This window comes from Alligator mississippiensis, chromosome 6 (assembly GCF_030867095.1).
Source record: "Alligator mississippiensis isolate rAllMis1 chromosome 6, rAllMis1, whole genome shotgun sequence".
NCBI lineage: Eukaryota > Metazoa > Chordata > Crocodylia > Alligatoridae > Alligator > Alligator mississippiensis.
The window spans coordinates 41454797-41475667 of NC_081829.1; the positions used below are offsets into that span (position 1 = coordinate 41454797).

General features: G+C 40.0%; 2 protein-coding genes across 5 annotated transcripts in view; one reads left to right on the forward strand and one right to left on the reverse strand.

Annotated features, from left to right (window-relative positions):
• The window catches only part of MMRN2 (multimerin 2), a 68025-nt gene extending 56077 nt beyond the window's left edge, over positions 1–11948 (forward strand). Inside the window, exons 6-7 of the mRNA XM_006263166.4 lie at positions 1204–3117; positions 6550–11948. Coding sequence (XP_006263228.2) covers positions 1204–3117; positions 6550–6938 — 2303 coding nt within the window. The 3' untranslated portion in view covers positions 6939–11948. The remainder of the gene's footprint in view (positions 1–1203; positions 3118–6549) is intronic.
• Positions 9360–20871, reverse strand: part of BMPR1A (bone morphogenetic protein receptor type 1A) — a 180349-nt gene continuing 168837 nt past the window's right edge. For all 4 annotated transcript variants that reach the window (XM_006263165.4, XM_059729827.1, XM_019497124.2 and 1 more), the window contains 5 exons: positions 20183–20375; positions 19521–19818; positions 18235–18410; positions 15482–15612; positions 9360–14231 (listed from right to left, as the gene is read on the reverse strand). In XM_006263165.4, the coding sequence (XP_006263227.1) occupies positions 14106–14231; positions 15482–15612; positions 18235–18410; positions 19521–19818; positions 20183–20375 (924 nt within the window). In that variant the 3' untranslated portion in view covers positions 9360–14105. The remainder of the gene's footprint in view (positions 14232–15481; positions 15613–18234; positions 18411–19520; positions 19819–20182; positions 20376–20871) is intronic.

Below are 20871 nucleotides of genomic sequence, written 5' to 3' on the forward strand. Positions count from 1 at the left end.
CAACCTCTGAGTTGATTACCTTTAAGTATTGTGAGAATTTCAGATACCTTATAGATCTGGTATATACATATGGTGAACCTATTGTTCCACTATGTGGCACCTTCCTGCATGCTGTGTTGCTTTGAGCAGGAAGCAGTATAGCCATATCTGTCTGGTGCTCCAGAAGGGCTAATTGGCCTGGCTACAGTATCATATGGATGCAGTTAAGCTGCTTTTGATTTAGGAGAACCCATGTGGAAGAGAACAACATGCTTGAGAGTATGATTGCAGGGGAAAATAAGTTTTTCATTTATTTTATGCTGGCCCTAATTTTCTGATTTCAGTGCTCTGTAGAATTTTATGTTCAGCACACAAAGTTATGGGGTATATATCAGAGGGGAAAGCATTACAGAACTGCAAGATAATTTTTCACTAGATGGTGGCTTTTGCTAAAATGGCTATAAAATTGATGTCCTTATGGGCCTTGACAGATGTCATGTTTATGATGCGGTTAATTTCTTAATCGTACAGTAAATTGCAAAATACTGCATGCTCAGCCAATTCAAGGCACCATAAAATGGCAAACCAAACACAAAGAAGTTCTATATGTAATGTAGAACATTTTTGTAGCTAGTTTGTGTGGCACCTTAAAGTAAATGTATAGCATTTGTCCCAAACAGGAGGCTGGCCTAGCCTCAACGCTGACAGTCAGATGATTGTCAGCACCTGATTCCTAACCAAGGCTGCAAAAGTGTTGGGCCTGTCCTGCAGCCTGCATGTAAGCTGGCACATGTGGCATAGCAGGATGTACAGCATTTGAGATGGGAGACAAAATTCAGCATAGCCAGTTGCTCCATTATTTGAACATCCACCAGGGACCTAGGTTTCAAAGGTATCACTCTTCCAGTTCATCCTTCTCAGAGGTGTTGTTTCAAACTGTCTGAAGACTCAGGAAGACTATTCCTACAGAGATGTTCAATTTAAAATCAGATTGTTTTTGCTGTCAAACGGTTTAGAAGCTTAATTCTTACTTTAAAGGAAAGCTTAAGTTTTGGGAAATAAGATGGAGGTTTGCGTGGCAGATTGTTTAGTCAGTGACCTGATAGTATCTGGTCAGACTGTTAAGATGCTTTCCAAATATGTTATTTATATAATCCATTTTAGTTTTAGGTAGGGATCTTTTTCCTAATATTTTACTTTTTACAGTTTAATGTTTTGTTACAGAAGTACATGAACAGCTTCTTCAGCAAATGCTGCTTCCTTATGTGGAGAATTTTCTAAAGGAACATTTTACGCCCATGTGGTCAAGCTTCAATAAAAGCTTACTGAATCTTTCTACCATGGTGAGAAACCTGTCCCAGGATGTGGAGGCTAACAAAAAAAGCATAGAGAGATTCCAGGAAAGTACTGTGCCCAAGAGAGAGTTCCAGGAGCTGGGAACTAAGTTTGACTCAAAAGTTCAAGAAAATGTTGTGAAAGTAGAACAGTTGAAAAGGGATATAGACAATCACCTACACCTGCAGCAGGCAGCCATTCACTACAATCTAACCATGATCAAGGCAGATGCTGACATGAAGTTCAAGAGATACCATAAGATACAGCAGTCCCATTTGTTAACATTGAATAACAGCATGACAGATTTGAAACAAGAGCAAGAAAAACTGGAAGGGGCTATTGAGGCTTTGAATAGAAACTTAACAGAACTTTCTTTATATTATGGCCCTAAAGATGACACTCTACAGCTCTCCATTAAGCAACTAAATGAGACCTTGATAGGACATGCAAAGCAGCTTAAAGAACTTTACACGGACTCAGATGTGGCCTTTGAAGATATTACTGTTTTAGTAAAATGGATTAATCAGTTGAAAGATGACATTAAACATGCAGCAGAGGATGTTACAGTTTCCTTAATGGAGAAATCACTTGTTATAGAAGAGAACAAAGAAGCACTAGAAAGGCAAGTACTGGAGCTCAACTACACACTCTCAAATCTTCAAGAAAGCCATTGGGATCTGTTAAAGTATATGAAAGAGTGTAAATGCCAGAAAATATCTTCTGACATTGACAGGCTGGAAGATGTTCAAAAAAATATCTCTCATCCCCTTAATGGTACTCAGTTAGACTTAATGGACACAAAGCAATTACAGACATATTTTTTGGATCTCTTGAGAAGTGAAATTGAGCTCTCCCCTGCTTTTCTATCTATCCATGAATCTTTTAATTTTCAGCAGGAAAAAAGCAGACAACTGATGGATAGTATGGTTCAGATTGAGTCACAAGTCCAGTCCTTAAGTAAGAGAGATGAGAAAATTCATGGCCACATCAAGTATCTCAATAGTTCTTTCAACTCTCTTTTGGAAGATGCAATGAGGCATGAAACTGCATTAGAAGCTTTGTTGGGAGAAGAGATGATGGACATCTTGTCTGAAGAAGACCCTGCTACTCTAATATCATCAGTAGATCAGCTGCAAGAAGCTCTCAGCCATAACTCAGATATGCTCAAAGAGCAAAATATGACTTTAGAATTCCTTATAAAGAAAATTCATTTCTTGGAGATGAATTGTGAGAGTAACCATGATGCTCAGAACTCCTCATCTAGGCATCCTATGGATGCAAAGCAAACCAAGAACACTTTGGAGGAAGTTGATAGCCAACATGGCAATGTAGAACATTTGGAACCCAACTATGAGGCTGCCAAGGATGACACTTTGGATAGTCCAGCATATAATGATATCATGAATCTAAAAAATGATATCAAACACCTAAGCAGGGAGATCAAGAAGCATGAGTCATGGATGGATGGTAAGAATTACTGCTGCAATCGTACGGTAGTAAATCTGGTGGAACCACTTAATATTTCCATGGAGACTTTCAGGGCAGACTTAGCAACCTCCAAGCAGAAATTTGAGGAACATCTACAGATTTTTCAAAAACTGTTTGGAACTAATGAAGAATTAGGTGCCTCAAACATAAGTCTGGATATTACAACAATTCAGTCACTTCTGAACAAAAAGATGAGGCGGCAGTTGAAAGGTCAAGATAAGCAAAGAAAGAAAGACAGGCAGCAGACTGAGCACAGAGAAAACATGCAAATGAGGAATGGAAGAAATACAATACAGTCAGAACTTTTAAGGAAAGGTAAACTTTTTCTCTCACTCTGCTAGCTTGTGTTCTAACATATCCATGCTATGTATTTATACTATACATACATACTATGGAAAGATGCACATATTATAATCTGAACTATTAATGCAGAACTAGATTTTAGGTCAGTGGTCCTCAACCTTTTTAGACTCAAGGCACCCTTCAGAAAATGTCAGCTCCTATTTTCCATTGTTGTTTTTTTTACTACAGAAAAATAATAAAAGCAATTCTCCTTTTGCAAACAGCTCAGAATATTCGCAAGAGGTCAGAATGCTTTTAACACTATGGATTCCTATTTGAAATATCTAGGTGCATCCTGATGAGTGTGCATGTGTGGTTTGTGGTGCCTCAAACCCATCTGAGGTGCTGCAAACTATATACAGTACACATGCACCACATGCCGCGTTGCTTATTTGCAGTGCAGCAGGGTTTTTTGACACCAGGATATCTTGGTGTCAAAAAAAACCCAGACCACTAAAAAAAGTGGTGCAGTGCACATGGCAGCAGTGTGCACCACCAGAAACAGGTTGTGCCACTGCTATGTGTCTCATGGGAAATGTGCACCCCTATGTGTGTGTTTGTCAGGATACACTGTTTGAGATTATCTCATGAATCATGTTTGCATACCTAACAGCACTAACATTGCATGGTACTCTGCAGTACACCCAAAAGGATCACAAGCCACCCCAAGGTGCTATGGCACCCTGATTGAGAATCACTGCCTTAGATTGTATAGAGTGGCATAACTATGAAGTCAGTGGAGTTACAGCACTGGGGAACTCAGTTTTGATAAAGCATCATCTAGTCAGGTAACTGGCCATGGGGTTCTTGATTACTGTTGATTTCAACTTTTTTTTTTTTTTTTAAACATTTTCTGGTGTTGGCATATTAATGGTTTTCTCCGAGACTGGTTGAAAGTGCTAGGCCTCCAGACTTGGTATCTGTCTTCTGTATTAGCTGAGAATACAGTGGAAGAAATGTACTCAGGATTGAATCATGGGCAACATAATTAGGCTGTGATAACTCATGTTGATGCTCTGCCTAGCTGCTCCATCTCATAACCAGGGATCCAGGCTTTCCATTTACCGTGGAGACATGGAAAAACCCACTGATTTTCCCTTGGACTGAGAAGAACACAGATTTTTCATTTTAACAGAGAAACATATGGGTTTTCCACTATTGCAAAGAGCTCTCTGCAGGCTAGCAAAATTCCAGCCTGCAAGGGGCTGGTGGGAAAGGGAGAAGGAGAGTCAGGCATGGGGCTCCATGTGCATGTGTGTGCCCACACATGCACATGGCTACTAGGCAGCCTGGAGAACAGCTTCTGTAGCTAAGTCTGGGGGGGTGGGGAGAAGGATTGAGGCCTCCATAGGGTGGGAGGGATGGAGGGAATGATTTGGGCAGGGCTGGGACTGTGGCTAGGGCTGGGGCTGCTGCCCAACCTGGGTGGTTTGTGGGGCTTGGGGCCTGGGGTTATGTATGGCTGCAGGACCCAGGCGGAGAGCAGGACAGGGCCATGGGCTTCTTGTCCAGGGCAAGTGGGGATGGGGCTGGCACCCTGCTGCTGCTTGCATGCCAGGGAGGGCATGTGCCCCACAGATTTGTGCATGGGGTGGGTGTGGGCTGCCCACTGTGGGCTTAGACTCCCCACCCTGCTGCCTTCCCCCCAGGGCCTCCACAGCCCAGTGGGCAAGACCTGGCACTGCAGGGCAGAGTGGGGCCAGGCAGGAAAGTTCCTTGCTGCTGCAAGTCCTGTGCTGCCCTGGCGAAGCACCCCCCAGCCCACCTGGCACCAGCGGGGGTGGCAGTGCAGAGTTGTGCCCCTTGCTGCTCCTGGGTGGGCTGGGGGCACTTTGCCAGGGTGGTGCTGAGCTGTAAGTAGTGGCAATGAGCTTCCCCACCCAGCCCCGCTCTGCTGCACTGGGTCCTGCTCATTGGGCTGCAGAAGCACTGGGAGGAGGGCAACAGGGTGGAAAGCTGTCTGCCCCCCCCCCAACACAGTGGACAGCCCACTCTGGCCATGCTGCCTCTGTGGGAGGAGGAGCTAGGCTCCATACTCTGCTCAGCTGCAGCAGTTGCCTCCTCCCGTGCGCAGCAACTGGGGCTCAAGCACTGCTGTGGGGGTATGGGGGGGGGCAGGTTGCAGGCCCAGGTCCCTGGCCCCATAGCCCTGGCAGCTGCGGGCCCCAATCTGGCAGGGCTGAGGGGCTGTGGGTCACGAGTGAGGAGCATTGGCCGGGGGGGGGGGGGGGGGGAAAGGGCTATGGGTGGGAAATGAGGGGCACTGGCAGGGGTGGAGGGGCTGTGGGTGGGGAGTACAAGGCACCAGCAGGGCTGGGGTGCTGTGGCTTGGGATTGAGGGGCCTGGATCTGCATCCTCATGAAAGAAGGGGCCAGGGAGATCTCTGATTTTCCATGATAAAAAATGCAAAATAAAATACCAAAATTTATAGCTACTTAAAATTTATTTAGTTATACTGATTGAGGCTTTAAAGCTTTCAAATTGAGATGTTAAAGCTTTCAAATTGTTTTAAAAAGGTAAATATATGAATAAAACATTGTGTTCAATTGGTACCCATATAGTGGTGTTTCATTTTAATTGTGGCTTTTTGGATTTTTTAATCAGAGAATTTGAAATTTTTATCAGAGAAGTTATGATTTTTAAACAGAGAAAACCAGGATCCCTGCTCATAACTTCAAGAATATCAGCTTAATCCCCATTTCCCCAAAACCCCACAAAATGGAGAAAATGTCGTTTGTAAACAGCACATACCCAGTTTATGCAAGTAAACAAATAGACAATTCTTCTTTAAATGCCAAGTATTTAACATAAGGAAATTTCTGTTACATTTCAGCAGCACTGAGGTCTGAGGTATAGTATGACTAAATAAGGTCACTAGATATGTTGGCAGCATCCATTTACCTGCACTTTTTAATCATCGTTTGGCTTTTCCTTATGTATTGTACATTTAGGGCATGACTAAGCAAGATGCTTTACTTGAGATTAGAAATAATTACTGCACATCACTGTCTACAGATGCAGACTCTTACTGTGCAGTAATTGGCTCTAATTGCAAGTAATTTTGCTACTTGTAAATACAAGTAGCAGATTTACTTTCGATTACTTACTGTGTAATACGGCATGTGTAGATGGTCGACTGATGATAACAGTTAGTTGTTTTTAGGAGTGTAGTGCCTAGATGCCTCAACAAAGCTTGAGACCTATCATTACTGGTACTATGTAAGCTTGATAAGAGGCAGGACCTGCACTACTGAGAGCTTAGACTAAACAGACATAACAGGAAAAGTGTGAAGCAGCCTTAAGTAACTTGTCCAGCATTGCACTGCATAGTCAGAGCTCCCAACTCCCAGTCTAATGCAGAAGAGTTACTGAGTGTTAAATGTTCCTCTCCCACTTTGTTTCAGATTCATCAGTGGCTTTCTATGTGGGATTCTCAGAAGGAAGAGATAAGGGAAAAACTCTGAGGTTTAATGAAACATATCTCAATTATGGAAACTGCTATTTCCCTGAATATGGCTACTTCAAAGCACCTCATAATGGAGTCTACATGTTTGCTGTTGATGTGGAATTTAGCCCAGGACCTGCACTTGGAGAGCTGCTGTTTAGCAGTGGGCACAGGAGGACCCTGTCAAGAAGTCAGAAGAAAACAACAAATGGAAACTCCATGACCACTTTTGCCATGGCAGAGCTGAAGAAAGGGGAGAGAGTGTGGTTTGAGTTGCAGCAGGGCTCTCTAGTGGAAAAGAGCTTGCCTGGAGCCACTATGGGTGGATTTCTTATATTTAAAACATGAAGAGTGGTGGCATGATTTAATCAAGAGATGCTACACAATCAGCTCTTGCCTGAGCAGTGATATTTTTTATATGTCAGTTGTACTGTATATTCAAACCTAGCATTATCCTAGATTCACCTCCAAGTTTATTTCTAGAAGTGTTTGGCTTTTGATTAATTGCTTAAGAAGAACAATGGGTTATATTAAGTTTCTTCTGCATGATGACCTAATACTTTGGATTTGGAATGTCTCAGTTCAGGTATTCAGAAATGCTTTCAGGGTGAGGATCACACACAAGTATTGCCTTGCACACACTACCACCAAGTAACCTCTCTGCAGTAGCACCAGCAAATGCTCCCAGGGGAAAGTTGCATTAGGGAACTATACAGCTTTAGCTACTTTTGATGCAGTTTATCAGTTGGAAATAAGAAGCGGGAACCATCTTCACTGTCCATTCTCTGCATGCCACTACTGACCTAGACTGTAGTTCTAACAACTGTCAGTTATCCCAATCCAGCAGTATTTAAGCAGATGCAGTCCAATAGGGCACAGCCCAGGCTTTGACTTAAGTACACTATTGAGCAGCTGCAGGACTGGGGCTTTTGTCAACCTTTGCAATGAAGCAGATGCATTTCTGTGAAACATTTTGATTTTAGGCATATCAGATTTTTTAAATTTCCCCTGACAGGCATTACATTAATCATGCAATTAATACTTTATCGCACAGCAAATAGCAACATGCAGGACATTTATGACATCATAAAATACCAAACCAGCCACACATGTTCCACATCATTTAAATGTGAACCACACATTTCACTGTAAACCACATTTAGCGATGTGGAACATCTTTATACGTGGTTTGTATAACACTGTAATTTGAACATGTGGCAGGCTGGCATGTCCAAAGGGTGGCGAGTGCAGCTGGGCTGTCTGCATAGTTTTTAAAGGTCCCGGGGTGCTGGCAGAACAACACTGGAGAGCCTCTCCCAGATACCAGGTTCCTACTGTCCCAGAACGTAAAAATCCTGGCAGTCGCATGATTGAGATCTAATTTTATGCAGGCTCCCAAAAATCAAGCATCTTGCCATGCACACATGGCATGGCAGGATAAGTGATCTTGGGAATCTATCATAAAATTCATCACATTCCGATCGTATGACTAAATTAACATCTACCAGCAGCCATAGAATACTATTTTAGCAGTTAACTTCAGTTGTTGTATTTGTGGACATTAAGCTACAAATTTATTAAAAACCCTATAGGTGCCACATAACACCATACTGAAACTCGCCATAATGAATCCTTTGCTTTGCGGGTACATACTACAGTTGTCCAGATGTATTAGGTTATCTTCAATGATGAAGAGTTACTTGGTAACTGGAGGAAGAGAAATTAAGTGAAGGTATGGAGTAAAAGCCTTGTCTCAAAGTCAAACAAGAGCTTTGACACTGACTTCAGCCAAGTTTGGATTTTATTGATTGAACCATTCAAATTCTGAGAGAGGGTACTGTGATACCCAAAAGCTTGCCTATATCTATCCCAATGATGCAGCTGGTCTAATAAATGATATTACCTATAAGAATTCTTGCGTCTCACATATCTCTCTGATACTCTTAGAGCAAGAGTTTAATGTTATACACGTTATAATGAATTTACCACTTCTATTTTCATTACCACAGTTTGTGTGAAGTTCAGATATCACACAAACCTTTACCCTTATAACCAATATATACATAAAAGATCTCTCTGTAACAAAGATATCAGTGCATAACCATACCTTACTTTTCCTGTGTGAGGTAATGAGACAATTATAGAATTATAGAGAATGCCACTCACAGATGTAAACATGCTAATTCATGCTAATTCGTAGTCTAACATAATAAATCCTCTTCTAGTAGTGTCATTCTACTTATGTCAAAGTATAAGGAAATTAGCTAGACATCGAAGAAAGTAGGGTAGTATTCTGACCAGCACTGTACTTCTGTTTAGGTATATTGTGCCCTGTTTGCATTCATAGTTACTGGAAAATGGTCAGTCTTAATTCAGTACAGCAAACCCTATGGTATACCAAATCAAGATATGGTAGACTTACCTAGGCATCACATTTTAATTTATTCAAAGCTGGCCTTTTGCCTTCTTCCCCAGTAGGGGGGAAAGAGAAGGGTGCAAGGAAGCCTGGTCATTTTACTTCTATCTCCAGCATTATGGTGATAAGGTGTCATACTGGGTACAGTAGACCACATGACTTGAAGCATCACTAAGAAGGATTAAAACAATTAATTACCAATATTAACTTACATAAGAATTTTGCATAGTTAACCAAATACAAATACAAAAATATTGAAGTAAGGAAGTATTTGGTTAGGCATTATAATTTCTAAGGAATCACACACTTATATGACAAAATCTGATAGTAATACAAAACACATTACTAACGTGTACTAAAATAAGGTTATTTACTTAAAAATGATACATTGGACGTACTCTGTGTACAGAACAAAGCAATTTGTGGTAAACTGAATAAGGCACCTTTTAAATCAGATGCTGTACAAAATACATTAGTATGTTACATTTTAAAAGATTATTCTACACTTCTGACATAAACACAAGTGTCAGCATTCTGCTTGTTTTTACCCTTCTTTCGTATTTTATTTACATCTTCTCTAGGTTAACTACAATGTTATTCTTTTTTGTATACAATATAGTACATTTCATGTTGAGCATATGGGTATATTGGAGCATAAATGTCATCGCTTTATGGGGATTCTATAACTGCATTTAAAGGTAATGTAGGACAAGGCAACAGTTGCAAGAGTTTTATTGAACAATTTAAGTAAAAATAGTGTTCATTCTACCTTTGTTATAACCAGTAAACCGAGGCTGATACACCTTGACTCTAGAAAGCTCTGTATCACTTAGCACTGTATTTCATTTTAAATTTCACCCCGACATAGGGTTTAGAGTGGGGAGCAGGGTTGGGTTATCTGACTTCTTTCAGAACCAGTCACAAGAACAGAAAACTGCTAAAAAATCATCTACTTGACCAAAATCAAAGATAAATAATTCCCTTTAAACATTATTACAGTAACCAAAAAAGGCTGTAAAGTTTAATTTCAAGTAATATTTTGGTTCTTGAAATGATTTATCTCTTAAATTAACTTTAAAATAAGAGTGTGTGAAGGCAAGACAGCTAAGTTGTATCTTAAGAATTAGCCTCATAGCACATTCAAATGGTCTTTTAGATGCAGATCTAAAATTTGATTCTTGGATTATTCTGGAACGTTAAGAATCTTGTGAAATGAGCAAAGTCTTTAATTTTTTTAAACTTTTACCATGAAAGCTGCTTAGAAGCTGAAGGGAGTTGCATGTTGCTTAACTTAAATTGTGTGCGCTGGGTACTATTTTTTTAAAAAGGAAAAAAAAAATCATGGTAAACCCAGTACAATCAATGTGTGCTTGCATTTACACTTTGGGTCTGCTCAATCCTTCAGGGATTTACAGGTTAACCAGAAGTGCAAATGCTATTTCCCTCCCCTGAATATAGTGGCCAGACTTATTATTAAAGCTTCAACCTATTTTTCATCCAACATGGAACAAGCTAAACGGATCTCCATATGAAGTTGTTCAATGGCTTTCAAGGCACAGATTAGATATTCACAGGATGTTTCACACATTACAAGACATTTGCAAAGATTTATTTATTAGATAACAAATGCTCACAAATGTAAGCCTTACCAACAAAATATGATGATCACACACTAAACTAACAGTGTGTTTATAAAGTCTTTGGAATTCTTACAACATTGAATAAGGCAACAACTTGGTTTAAAAGTCTGCACTGAGTATACTTAGCAATATTTATTATTTATCAGTTCATGAAGATTAAATTAAAAAACCCCAAAAAACCCAGGTGCCTAAAATTATTAAGTTCTTTGCATGCGACCTACTTGTGGGCTTCAGGGCTCAAACAGAACCTGAGTCAACAGATATTCAGATGTTCTGTACATCTAGCAACTCCCATGTAAGCCAATAAAAGTTGCGGCATGCTCAGCAATGTTAAGCATCAGGCTGGTTGGTTATTGGGGGTGTAAACACAGACTTTGGAACCTAATTTTAGGCATACATATATACATATACATATATATTTTAAGGTAATTTTGGCTAAGGGTCCTCCCTTTTCACAACCCAGCTCAGCCCATTTCCTTTATTTAAAAGTGAATTTGCAAATTCTTAAGTTTTAAGGTTTATTTATCCAGTAACACCAACTTTTTGTCATACAAACTACTAAGCACTAAATAGAAGGGAAAACTGTGGAATAACTGAAACTGGTGTCACATTTTTACATGCCCTTTGTTTTATTCAGCCTATTGCCAACAGTCTTGAAGATTTGAGAAAGAAATCAAAATCAAGATTAAAATTTTAGCACAAGTCACAGCTAATACAGGTGTCCAATTCACATGGCACTTCATTATAAAAAATACAAATGTTCTAACTGAGAAATAGATTAAATTAAGAAAACACTTCCATTATTGTGAGAAAATAAGCTAGTGAGATATGTGAATAAAGATTTTCCTTTTTACTGTTAAAAACCCTAGAATGATACTAATAACAAAAAAAAATCAAAACAAGCTTTTTCCTTACTAATGATATCTTGGCTCATGCCAAGTATTTTCCAACTACCTGTGCAAAATGTATGCGCAAAGACATGCTTAACAATTTGTCTCATGATATATGCTTTGGCAGTGGACGGAAAAAACCTTATTTAAAAAGCCCTTTGTCATGAGAATTGTGGCACGATGTTGTCTCTCACTTGCTGTTTTTAAATAAGTTAAATCATACTTGATGCACCCATGAATTGTTCAGCCAGAATACATATTAATACTTAAAGGCATTACTGAAGAAAAGTAATGACTTTATTTAAAAAAAGAAATGTCCCTTGAGATAACTAACTAGCTTTCTATAAAATATGTAGCACTGTTAAATAAAGTCTGTACATCACAATAGACAATAAAAAATACTGCAATCTTTTGCCTGACAATTTACTTTTTGCAAACTATGGAACAAAGTGAAAAAAAAACCATGTTAGAAGTTTATTTGCAATTGTTAACAAATCACATTGGTTCTGCATTAGGCTAAGTTTTCTATTAGCTGTACTTCCAAGGGAAATTTAAACATATTTTTAAAGCAGCAACCTCCATATATGTATTTTACCAAAGTAAAAAATCTTAATCTGAATTTTTTTCTTTGATCAATTTAAACTTTATTCTCAATGTTTCCTTCAAATCTGTGTATGTACGCGCGTGCTTGTTTACATGTACCTAAGACCTGATGTTTTAAATAAAGCACAATTCACACTATATAAATAACTTCCCTTTTTAAAGTTATCTAGTACAAGGCTTACAGTACAGCTTACAGGCACTTAAATTATCATCAAATAGGTCTAACTGTTTCAATACTGTGTGCTCATTCTTCAGAAGATTCATGACACGGGAGCTATCAACCTGTGGTGGTGCTTTCTGACTGCAAACTTGTAGTGATGAACTTAATGGTATATAACCAGTGACCTAGCTTTACAGCGGCTGTTTTCTTTTTTGGCCTCTTGTACCAACTTGTCTAAAATAGTGAAAAGAGGGAAACAAAACTGATTCTGTATGAATGAAGCGGCTTTCATGTGACCAGGTGTGATCAGCTATCACTTTATTGGAGAATCATAAGCAGAGCCATGTGCACTCCGTAGCAAAGTGAGACCAAATTCTGCAGCACTGTTAATTTAACCTGTCTCCACAGAGTCTTTCCCGGCCACACCTCCCACGCATAATGAGAACTCTTATTTAAAATATTCATTATTTTATAATAGCTCCATGTCTATCTCTGATTGTTTTTTCCCTGTGTTCTCTAGGCAACCCAGCTCTATGAACAGCGGTTCATCATCTTGCTAGCAGTTACAGCCAGACAATCCAGCTCAGTATTGCCTTTCTTTGCCCTACCCACACTGATCAGTTTCAGCAGTTCATCATCTTGCTCTCCATGCCTCGAGTGCCACTCTAGCCTCCAGATGTCCTGGCTGCCCAACTTGTATGTCTGGCTGCCTTTCTCTCCTTGCTGCTCACCTGATTTGGTTCTAACCCTCAGAACTTCCTTTCTGCCTGGTTCTTTATAACAGTTAGAGAGCATGAATTGAAATACAATTCACTTGCCCTTTATGGGGAAAAGTACAGAGTATGCAGCAGCTATGGGCAGGTCCCAGCAGGTTAGGGAGGCAAAAGAGAACTGTCAGTGGGCTGGCTGTGGAGACTTCCACAGTAAAAATGATGATGTATGTAGTATTGTGAAAAAATGCCAGATTCCACAGTCATGTAGTCAAGGAGCCTACTGAGCCTCAAGTGAGATGACTAAAGCAAAGTTACCTGTCAGGTGTTGTTTCAGACTATTTGCATATTCAGGTGGGCACTGCTTTATAGTCAATTCACATTTTTGAGGTTCCCTTTGCAACCAAAAAAAGAAATACATTTTAATTATATTAAACTGAAAACTGAAGCTCTTGAGTACATTTCAATGGCAAGGGATTAATTAAGTGGCAAATTCTGCAATTGTGGAATCATGGAATATTATACAGCCCTTCCTATAAATTTAAATGGTTTCCTATGTATTCCAAATGGCAGCAGAAGAATCCTGGCACACACAAAGAAGACCCATAAAAGGCATAAGGAACTGTTAAATTGAATAGTATCTCAAATAGATTCATAACCTTCATGCTGTTGAATAAAAACTGGTATGAATTGACTAGATTCTATCAGGTAGAAGGCAAAAAGCTTATATTTCTCCATCTTTGTTGAATCCATTTAGCTTCTTAAGGCTTTCACAGAAAGCACTGTAATCTGAACATGCAATTCAGTACCCATAGTTTTACTGGAAATTCACTGTGACTGAAGTCTCAATGCAGCTCAAAACAAGAACAAAATACGTACTTAAAACAGGGCTGTCCAAATACATAGCATGTAGCACACAGAGGCTCTCAACATCATCATCTTCAAAGTTCTGAAAGATGTAATTAGCAGCCTGTAAAAGTGCGGTGAGGAAATGGACTGAATCTCAGCTGACTCCTCTTCCCACTTCGATCCCACCCTTGTTTGGGTGAAAAGTTCTAGGAGTCCAACTCTGCTCCTGAGTAACCGTGTTACTCTGTCAAATCTTTACATCTTGTGATTCCACCATCTTTGCAAGCGTCTTCTTGATCCTCAGGGCTGTAAGTCTAGAAGCAGGATTGTGGGCCCAGCATTCAGACATTAACTTCAGTATTGCTCTTAAACACTGAAAATTAAAAGTGCAAAGGAACTTTGTTATAAACACTTAATCCACAGTAAAGCACAGCCTTGGCTGACAGTTCATTAATGGTATGCATTTAAGGAAGGCAATGGTTAAGCTAGCAGGCCAAAAGTCTAGCAATGCAAGGACAATATCCTTTAACAATCACTCCCCTGATGAAAAAATACAATTTGCATTTCCAACACTGAATGGACTCAAGGTTCTTTTACTTTTCAATGCACTGCCTGAATTTAAGAGCAGAGAAGAATTATCAATATTCAGTGAGTCAGACTGACATCAAGATGCCAAATAATAAAGTACCATGCTGAGGAAAACCGGTAAATTCAGTGTTTCTCATTGGGGGAGTGCTGGGGAGAAGACATTTTGTGATGGACAAGAAGAAAAAAGGAAAAAGAATGGCACCTCTCAAAAGAAATATCCTCCCTTTTGTATAGAAAATACTTGCCAACCCTGCTTGGGAGATCTATTCAAACCCATCTACTTCTCCCAGCAGTAGTTCTCATTCCATAATGCACCCGGTGTGACAGGATGACATGCCAGAAGTACTGAAACTGATTCTGATAAATTAAAGTGACATGTGCTGTACAGTTTTATTCAAAACACAAGAAAATATTCTGGTATATAAGAGTGAGATCTAGTTTAGAGAGGCCAATAGTGAGACTGGCTGAATCTACATGTGCAATTAATGTGACACAATAAACACTGAAACTGTTTGAGCCAAAGAAAACTGCTCTCAGGTGCAGAGTCTACACGTGCGCCCAGGATAGCACCAATTTGAGCTCGCGTACCTCGGCTGGCTGGGCTGACCGGGCACAATTTACGCTCACAGTCCACAAATGCGTTTCAGTGCATTAAATTACTGTACCATAAGATAGTACTGTCACTGACTATTAATTAATGACAGTAGTGTTAATTTACTGTGCCCTAATACTGGTGCATGTGTAGACGGTGATGCACTACTGAGGAGCTAATTAGTTTACTCTGCAGTGAAGCATATGTGTATGGATCCTGATATGTTGCTTTTCCTTCTCTCCCAGAGGTTACAGATGTGTAGAAAATTTACAGCCGATTTCAAACATTAGCCTTTTTATTGTACCCAGAGAAATCTCAAACACCAAAAGACAGGACTGTGCTGCCTATACTACTTCAGTGTGAGTGAGCTTTGAGGACAGACGGAAAAAGTTATAGGCTACTGATAAATTTCTCCCTCCCATTTTTCATTTCAGCATACTTACTTCATCACTATTCCACCTATTAGATACTATTGGGCGTAGTCGCTTGACACACACCACCTCTCTCATATCCTCATAGGATGGATCATTCGGCACCATGTCATAATATGGCAGCTGGTACTCTTCAACAATTCCTGCAATAAGTACGAAAGACCAGGGAAACACATGAAAGAACAAACCAAATCCAGAAATCTGCTACTAACAAAATTCCTTAACCAACAGCAGAAGAACAAATTAAACACAGTAATCTCTAGCTCTTGGACTGATCAATCAGAAACCAAAAAACTCAAGGTAACATTTGCTGAAAATTTACAGTTGACAATGGGCATTAAGGACTAGAATCTGAATTTATTACCTGTACTCCCTCTGAACTAAATGTGTAGCGCAGAATTCATCTCTATCCAGACTGTTATACATATAACTTTCCCTGCACCAAGAGAATTTTACATGCAAATCCATTAGCTTGTTTCTGCAATTCCCATGAATCCTCTCATTTCCACCTGCTTTACCACAGCCAACTAGCATACTTTAGAAAACAAATGAAAGAACTGTTGTCCTGAAGAAGACTGAAATCTAAATTAGGAGGTTATAAATTTCTGAAGAGAAAGACTGAGAACCTGGGAGAAATGGAAACAAAAGGAAAATAAATATACTAAGGCTTATGCAGGGGGTCGGACTCGATGATCTATTGAGGTCCCTTCCGATCCTAACATCTATGAATATGAATCTATGAATCTATAAGGTGGCACCAGAGCAGAGAAAAAGGGAAAATAGATTCTAAAAACAATGAAGAAAAAGGTCCTATATGCATTCATTATAGGAACGGAGAAAGAAAATTGAGTGAAACCAAAAAGGTGGTTTAAAAGGGCAAGAGTCCCTTATTTATACTTAAAAAAACTGTTAAGAAGACGGGTAACTCATAATGTTGCAATTAAACAAATCAGACAACTGGTGCATTGTTTGAAAATGCAGGTAGAAGATCCTGGAATTTGCTGAAAAAGAACCTTCTCACCTTCAAGGTAGAAATTTTGAGACACTTTTTTTAAAATACTAAAGGAGACAGCAACTTCTGAGCTAACAGTTGAGAACAAATTTGGAATGAATTCAAAATCTAAAAGCAGAGGTGGGTAGAAGATAGCGAGCCTTGTATTATGCAGTCTTGAATCCTAAAGCAGGTACAAAAGAGACAAAGAACCACAGAAGTTTGACACTGACTATAAAACAGAGAGGAGCTGTGAGAGACCAAAGGGAAGAGAAGAAGAGAACACAAGACTGTGGACACTGACTTGTGTGAAAGTAGTACAGCTGATGGAAGGCAGGTATTAGTGTTTACATATACCTTCAGGCAGAGGTGCTCACCACAGGCCAGATCTGGCCTCAGCTCTGTTATCTGCTAGGGCTGTGCGAAGCTTTGCTCGCTGATTTGATTCGGAGGAGATTTGGCCCAATTCGGAGGCCGAATGTCTGAATTGAATCAGGAGACCAATAAAAAGGTTTGAATCAATTCGAAGCTCTCCAAATCGATTCAGAAAAGATTTGGAGTGCTTCGGCAATTCAGACAGACCACACTCACCGCCGCAGGGAGCTGGACCCTCCATGCCGGTAGGTAGGGGGCAGAAGTGGGGAGGGGAAAGGCTGCAGGAGGGGGGGGAGACCCCTACCTCCCCCATGCCTTGCCTGCTTCCTCAGCCCCCCTGAGCACCCCTGACTGCTCTCCAAGCCATGTCAATGGCTGCCCTGCCCGGCCCCGGCTCCCGGTTCTTTACAAAACAAGCAAACAAACAAAAAGCCCCGCTCTCACCGGCTGCTGCAGCAGCCTCAGGGCTTCTGGGTCTCATGGCAGAGCCCCCCATTAAGCATGGGGCAGTGGGGGGTAATGGGGATTTCCCCCCCCGCCCACCTGCCAGGAGCCAGTGAGTCTGGGTTTTTTTGTTGTTTTTTTTTTTTAAGAGAACCAGGAGTTGGGGCCGAGCGGGGCAGCCATGGCGGGGTGGGAGAGCGGGCGGAGAATGGGGACTTGTGGCAGAGCCCCACAAGCAACATGGGGCAGTGGGGGGTAGCAGGGATCACCCCGCTGCCTGGCAGCAGGTAGCGAGTGCAGGGCTTTTTTTTTTTTTTTTTTTTTTTTTTAAAGAGCTGGGATGCTGGGGTAGCCATTGACAAGGCTGGGAGAGCAGGCAGGGGATGGGGCCTGTTTGATTCAGATTTGGCCGTATCAATTTGGGACAGTGATATGAATCACCAAATCAAATCACTGTCCCCCGAATCAACTGAACCCGAAGCGAATATTAGCCATTTTGCACAGGACTATTATCTGCCCTGCAGGGCCCATGGATCCAGAAATTTGACTGCAGGGGAGCTATGGCACTGCTTCCCCACTGCCAAATTTCTAGATCTGTTGGGAGCTCCAGGCCCTGTGCTAGTCCTGGTGTGTGGGGCTGGAAGTAGTAGGGCCAGACCCCAAGGCCCAATCCCAGGATGTGGAGCCCAATTCAGCCCACAGATTGTCCCCATGCTGCTCACTTGGCCTGCAGGGCCAAAAGCTTAAGCACCACCGCCTTAGGGTAATGGACATGTCTTTAAATGTTAAAGCTGTTGATTCTTTAATGATAAAGTTTATAAAATTCAGGTGACTACTGCAGGGATTTTTCATTCCATGCAGAGGTTTAGTTCTTGAAAGAACAGCAGTCATTGGGTGAATCTACTGAAGCTATGGTTACACAGATCATTCTGAAATAGAAGATTTAAAAACATACCTCCTGTGACACAACGCCGAGCCATTTCCCAAATGATTAAGCCAAAACTATAGATGTCAGCCATGATGTATGGCTGGAAGTGATTTTTATTCAGGCTTTCATCTAGGACTTCTGGGGCCATGTAACGTTTTGTTCCCACTCTAGTATTCAAAGGGACATCAACTTCATTTGTATCACTACATACAAATAACAGAAGTTAAATGAGTTGTAGAGCAGTACAAAAACTGATACAATATCCCACATGACACAGAAAGAAGCTATTGTCAAGTTGGTACTTATAAATATAGTGTTTCTTCCTTTTAATAGCACCGTCGTACATTAGTATGCTTCCTTGAAACATACTATATAGAAAACAGTTATAAATAACCAGAAGAAGGGTATTGTTTTGCAAAGACAATCAAACCCCGTCCCCCCATCACACACACGTACACGTTAACATGTCTCCATACAAATCCAAGCAGATAGATGCAAATCATTGAAAATGGTCATGTCATGAAGTCACACTGAAAAATCAATTCTATACACCATAACTTTGGGCAGAAGTTTGCTTGTATGCTAGCATATGATGCTCACTTACAAACTTGGGAGGCCATGGTCTCAACTACCTACTGTGTATATATATTTAAATCTATATACAGTACTGCATATAAATATTCTGATTCTACTATTCTGAGCATCTAAAATGGGATTTGTAAAACAAGCTAGTTCTGTAAAAAGTGAGTACATTACATATTTGTAATGCTGTGCTACCATACTAATTAGTTTTGGTCTACTCAAGTATAAATAGAAGCTATCTTCAAGGCCAATACTTTGTAGTAACGAATACATACAGTACATTCTTTTCTAAGGCCTTTTGATTTTTTTTTGGCATTCAAGAGTGGCAAAGTAAAGTTCTGTGGCTTCTTAGATAAAAAAAAATGCTGTAATAGTTGTTCATATTCATTCAGTAATACAACCAGGACTATTTCTGTAACTTTAACATCTAAATCATTTGACATTGGCCAGATTTTCAGTGGCTTAGATTTGCTACTGAAACACCATGATATCATTAGAAAGACTACCCAGGAAAAGCTTTATGGTCTGGATGCTTGATTTGTTTCCTTTTTATCCCCTCACTGTAGAGACTGAAAGAAGAAGAAGGAATTTTAAGTGACTTGAAACCTGAGCTCTCTAAAAAATGCAAATTTTGACAATAACCTCCTTTCAACAACCAGCCTGCATTCAAAGCAGAAGGCTGCCCCAGATTCTCAACAACAATAAAGTACATAACCTGCAGTTTCATCTACCTGTTAAACTTGACTGCAAGGCCTAGATCAGCAATGCAGCAGGTCCCATTTTTCTTTATCAGGATATTTTTACTTTTCAGGTCCCTGTGTGCAATAGCTGGTTTGCCTTGTGTCCCAAAAATTTCTGTGTGTAAGTGGCAAAGACCACATGCAGCAGAATAAGCCAGTTTGAGCATAGCCCTGTTGTCAAGTGTTGTGCACTTTAGAAAGTCACACAAGGATCCATTTTCATGGTAATCTGTAATCAAGTAAAGTTGGGTCCAGGAGCCTGTGCCTTTGATGTCTGCTGCTATAAAACCTGTGAAATGCATAAACGGAGTCATTATGTACTGTTACACAAAATCACATGACAAGAAACACTGTTCATGAATTCAAAAAGCAAAACTTTCATTTAGACTAGGAAAAGAAAGTCCTACCACCTCTCACTGGGAACTAGGAGTGCTGTGTACCTTAGATTTCACCATATTGGTCCATCAGAATCTCACATTTCCACCAAAAATATATATAAGATACTACTATACCCAATTACAGCATTTTATGAATATGCACTAAACAACCATCCAGAGATTATATAAAGGAAGAAGTTGCTTCATTAAGCAACTACAAATCTTTGACATTCAAGTCTGCTACTACCTATTCAAATCAACATATTTCTTACTTACCAAGTATGTTTTCATGACGCATTAAAACAGTTTGGTAAATCTCAGTTTCTCTGAACCAACTGGCTTCTTCTGTGGTAAAAAATACTTTGACTGCCACTTTTTCACCTCGCCATTTACCCATCCAGACCTCTCCATATCGACCTTTCCCAACCTGCCGCACCATCTGAATTTGTTTGGCAATGGTACGCTGAACCTAAGGACATTAAAATAAAAAAAATTCACAATTAAAAGGCCTGTCAGGCATAAAAATTTTCCTGTCTTGATCCTTGATAATGGTCCTATTTGAAGGATCTATTCTAGATTCTTTTGAGCTATTCCTTTTTTGACTAATTATTGCTAGTTCTGGAGAGAAAATTAAGGAGGTATTAAAAAAATGATAGTTAAAATTTGATTTTCTGTATGTTAGATTTGCGTTTGGTTTCTTCTGGTTTGTATAGGATTATAACTATTCATTTTATTAGCTAGGCTTAACAGGAACTATTATGAACAAGTAAGTAAACAGGATGACTATTTAATTGAATCCCCCTGTTTGCCTGTTTTACAATTCATCACCAATAGATATTCAGTGAATTTTATCAAACAATAAGCATGAAATTGGAGAGAAAAATCTTATAGTTAGACTAAAAAACAGCTACTCATGCTATCCAAGTCTAAGACCTTTCTAATTTAATGCCTTTAAGCAGACTAAC